This window comes from Salvia splendens, chromosome 1 (assembly GCF_004379255.2).
Source record: "Salvia splendens isolate huo1 chromosome 1, SspV2, whole genome shotgun sequence".
NCBI classification, from domain to species: domain Eukaryota; kingdom Viridiplantae; phylum Streptophyta; class Magnoliopsida; order Lamiales; family Lamiaceae; genus Salvia; species Salvia splendens.
In genome coordinates, this window is record NC_056032.1 from 33,846,507 (window position 1) to 33,850,456 (window position 3,950).

The 3,950-nt window shown below is 40.3% G+C and overlaps 1 protein-coding gene across 1 annotated transcript; it reads right to left on the reverse strand.

Annotated features, from left to right (window-relative positions):
* Window positions 1-1,632: 1,632 nt before the first annotated feature.
* On the reverse strand, window positions 1,633-2,598 carry LOC121798708 (zinc finger A20 and AN1 domain-containing stress-associated protein 6-like). The gene has a single exon (XM_042197847.1). It carries the CDS (start codon window positions 2,409-2,411, stop codon window positions 1,938-1,940), a length of 474 nt encoding a protein of 157 aa, XP_042053781.1. The 5' UTR covers window positions 2,412-2,598; the 3' UTR covers window positions 1,633-1,937.
* Between the last annotated feature and the right edge of the window lie 1,352 nt (window positions 2,599-3,950).

Below are 3,950 nucleotides of genomic sequence, written 5' to 3' on the forward strand. Positions count from 1 at the left end.
TCCATTATATTTTAATTAACTTTATTATTTAAATTTTAATCATATTATAAAAAATTTATCGTGTCATATCATATCATATTTTGGTCATGTAATATCATATTTTGGTCGTTAACATGTTAAGCTAAATTGTATTATATTTAACTTACAGTTACTAACGGTAGGCTGGCTTTTTTTTGCATGGCACGATACCCCGCACGATCATGTACGATGTTATTGAGTTGGGACCTCATAAGAATCCGATGATTTCGTGTTAGGTTAGGGTTTTACATTTATCGGTTGACCTCATAACTGCCAAATCCACACGATTTGTCAAAAAAATAATAAAAACAAAATAGTAAAATATTTATTGACTGATAAAAAAAGAAGTGCAATTTAATCTACCATGACTGACAAAATACTCACTTCATTCCACTTAAGATGGTCACATTCAAATGAGATTCCTATTAGAGACATAGGGAGTAATTTGCTGAACTTGGAATTTTGAAAATATACCAGAAGTTTATTTTCTATTAATAATGGAGTGGAGAAATTGCAAAATGTTGGAGAAGATTGAGCGAAAAAGGAAAAACCAGAAATTACTCCACTTAAACTGACATTGCCATAATTTTAAAATTACCGATATGTTATACCCAAGAAATTAAACTTTGTGCCAATCAATAACCCAATATTAAATCCTAAAAAGCTTATTAAACCTAAATATTAGTAGTAAAATTCAGTTAACATATTTTAACCCTAAACATAGAGACATTTGAGCGCCGCTTCTTCCTTCACCTTCTCCGTCAATGCCACCACCACTTCCGCCTCCATTACAGTCTTTATGGGTGTTACAGTTACCATATGCGGAAGCAAAGTCCCTGAAACAACTTGCTCCGCGCCGAACATATAGCTGCTGCCTCACTCAGCATCATCTCTTCTGAAGCGAGTGGGGGAGACGGCGGCGCCGCCCCGACCACCCCCGTCGAGCCGCTCGTTCCGCCGTGCCCCGCCTACACCGCTCCTTCCGCTATTTCGCCTGCAAGCTTCACGCCCGCAGCCGCCTATCGCTCTCTCTGTTTCTCTCCCTAATCGGCGCCGCCCCCACCACCGCGTTCCCCGCCGCTCCTTCTGCCGATGCCCTGTTTCCTCCTCATCTCCGGCATCTCTCAACATCCCTCAATTTCTCTCTGCCCGTCTTAGCGCCGCGCCTTCGTCGCCGACCTGCCTGCATTGCTACGTAGCCGGCCCTCACTTTCTCTCTGCCAGCCACCGCTCCGCTTCCCTCAGTCTTGCCGCCTGTGGTTGGAGCTATCGCCGGATTCCAAAATCCTGCTATGCAGTCAAAAGATTAGAAAATTAGTCCCAAAAAAGATGCTGATTTAAATGATGGTGTGTGTATAGCAGTCTAGTCTTCTTTGAAAAGCTAATTCTCTGCATTGGACCAATTTTTGCCCAGTAAAATCTGGCTTTTTTTTGTCTCAATAGGCGATTTTCTTGCCCATAAGTGCCCACGTGTCAAAAAAAATTGCTCTTTTCTATATTTATAAATGACCAAAAGGGCAAATAAAATTAATTCACAATTTCCCGCCAAAAAGGGCAATATTGACTTTTCATCCAACTGCCACTTTAGATTAGTATAGATACGACAAATTAAAATAAAATAAAATTCACGAACACTATTCTTATTCTTCTTTTTTTATAAAATACAGTAATAGTTTTCTTATTTAATGCTAATACAAATTACCAATATCTGGAAACTGGAGATAGATTGTAATAGTAATAAAACGGAAAAGAAAATTATAAGTAAATTTAAGAAAATGTAAAAATTATACACATGGAATTCACACGGCGCCGAACCTAAAACCGAACGATCCATCGATCGATCTGCACCATCCATTCATCCAGAGATTAAAAAAAAGTCTATCAAAGCGACGGCTACGATCACGAGTCATCGTCATCATTCATATCCTCTCCAGCTTCTCAGCTTTGACCAGCGGATTGGCCTTGGCGATGGCCTCTCGCCCCACCGACTTGAAATCGAATCTGCATCCGTGCTTCTCCGGGTACCTGTGGGTCCCGCAGAACGTCACGCCGCACCGGCATCGGAATCCGATCAGTCCGACCTTCTTCCTGCACGTCGAGCACCTGTTCGCCGTCGATTGCTGCGCCACCGCCGGAGCTGCCTGGATCTCGGCCTTCTCAGGCAGGGAGACGACCGCCCGCGCGGCGTGATGCGCTACGGGCGCCGGAGGAGACGACGATACGCCGGTCAACGGGGCGGGGAATACGGAGGTGAAATCGCCTGAATTTTTGAGGCACAGATCTTGGTAGCACTTGGAGCAGAAATTCTGCGTGGCTGGACTGCCGAAGAATCCGCAGTTATTGGCGCACAAGCGGTGGCCTTCCGGTGCCTGAAATCCGTGCTCTTCCGCCATGATTTCTTTCTTTTCCCTTCCAACACACGAATTTAATTTTCGTCGTTGAGCAAAAGCAACACAATTCGCGAGGCTTAAATTGATGGAGAATTCGAGAATTCGATATATTTATGCGAGGAATCGGCTTTATGTATAGAAAGGGGGTTGGAAATGGAGTTTTTCGGATCCGGGGACACTCTCTTATTATAATAACGAAAATGTACTCATTTTATTATTTCTTTTATTTATAGGAAAAACGTCACCCGTGTTGGCGGCTTATTAACTAAAAACGCCAACCTAGTGGGCGTTTACAATTTCTTTTTGATTTTATGCAAATACAGTATTTACCGTAACACGCACACTTGATTGGCGTGTTTATGTAAAAAACGCCTATTGTATTGGCGTTTTTAAGCAAATTTCGGATAAAATAAATCCTAAATTATAATTTCAGAATAAATCCTAAACCCTAAATTATAATTTATACACGCCTTTCGCGTTGGCGTGTTTAAATTAGAAACGCCAACATCATTGGCTTGTTTAAATTAGAAACGCCAACATCATTGGCGTGTTTAGGCAGAACGAATTATATCAGATTCTCCTTCCCCAAATCGCGAAACCCACACACAGCGGCGGCTTCGTGGTGATTTCGCCCTCCCTCCATCAATTGCATCAACAAGGAGTGAATCGGTGCTATTCTTCCGCATATTTGATATATTTTTCGGTTAGTATGCTTAGTTTTTACAATATTAGAGTAATTGTTTGATAGTTATTTAGGGTTTGTAATGGGTTGTAAATTGAGTTGAAATTCTGTGTTGCATTATTATTTAGCATATTGGCTTGTTTGAATGACATTATTGTTGATTAATAGTTGAGATATTGGTGTTTAGTTAGAGTATAAATTTGATTAAAAACCAAACTAGGTATTGTTGTTCTAGCTTAAAAATTGGGCAACTTGATTTAGTTTATGTGGGTTTTAAATTGGAGTTGCATTATTTGGGTTTAGGTGTTATATTATTTGATATTGAGTTCAATAGTGACAAATTATTGAAATTGTTTAGGTTTATGTATATTGTTTAGTTTGAATTGTGTTACAATTTTGTGTAATGTTGTGTAGGTGAATTTGTGTAATGTGGCAGACACGAGCTATTGTGCATTATTTGATATTGGTGTTCCATTTTGTGATATTGGGTTGAATAGTATCCAATTATTGAAATTGTTTAGGTTTGTGTATTGTTTAATTTGAATTGTGAATGTTGTGTAGGTGAATTATGGCAACATCTTCAACTTCTCGTCGAAGACTCTTATGTGGTTCTGAGGACCCTTCCGTATTGTATCTTCAGAGACAACACGTCTCTCAAAATATATGGGCAGGAGTTGAATCAGAAGACGTAGGATGTAGAAGATATGAATGAATCATTTGGGATATTCTCATACATCCCCGTGTTTTGACAATAATAGACGAGATGAGCTTTGGCGGCATATTGAGGTGTGGTCAACCAAAGGACATTGACCACCATCTTATCACCGCGTTGACTGAACGATGGAGGCTAGAGACTCACA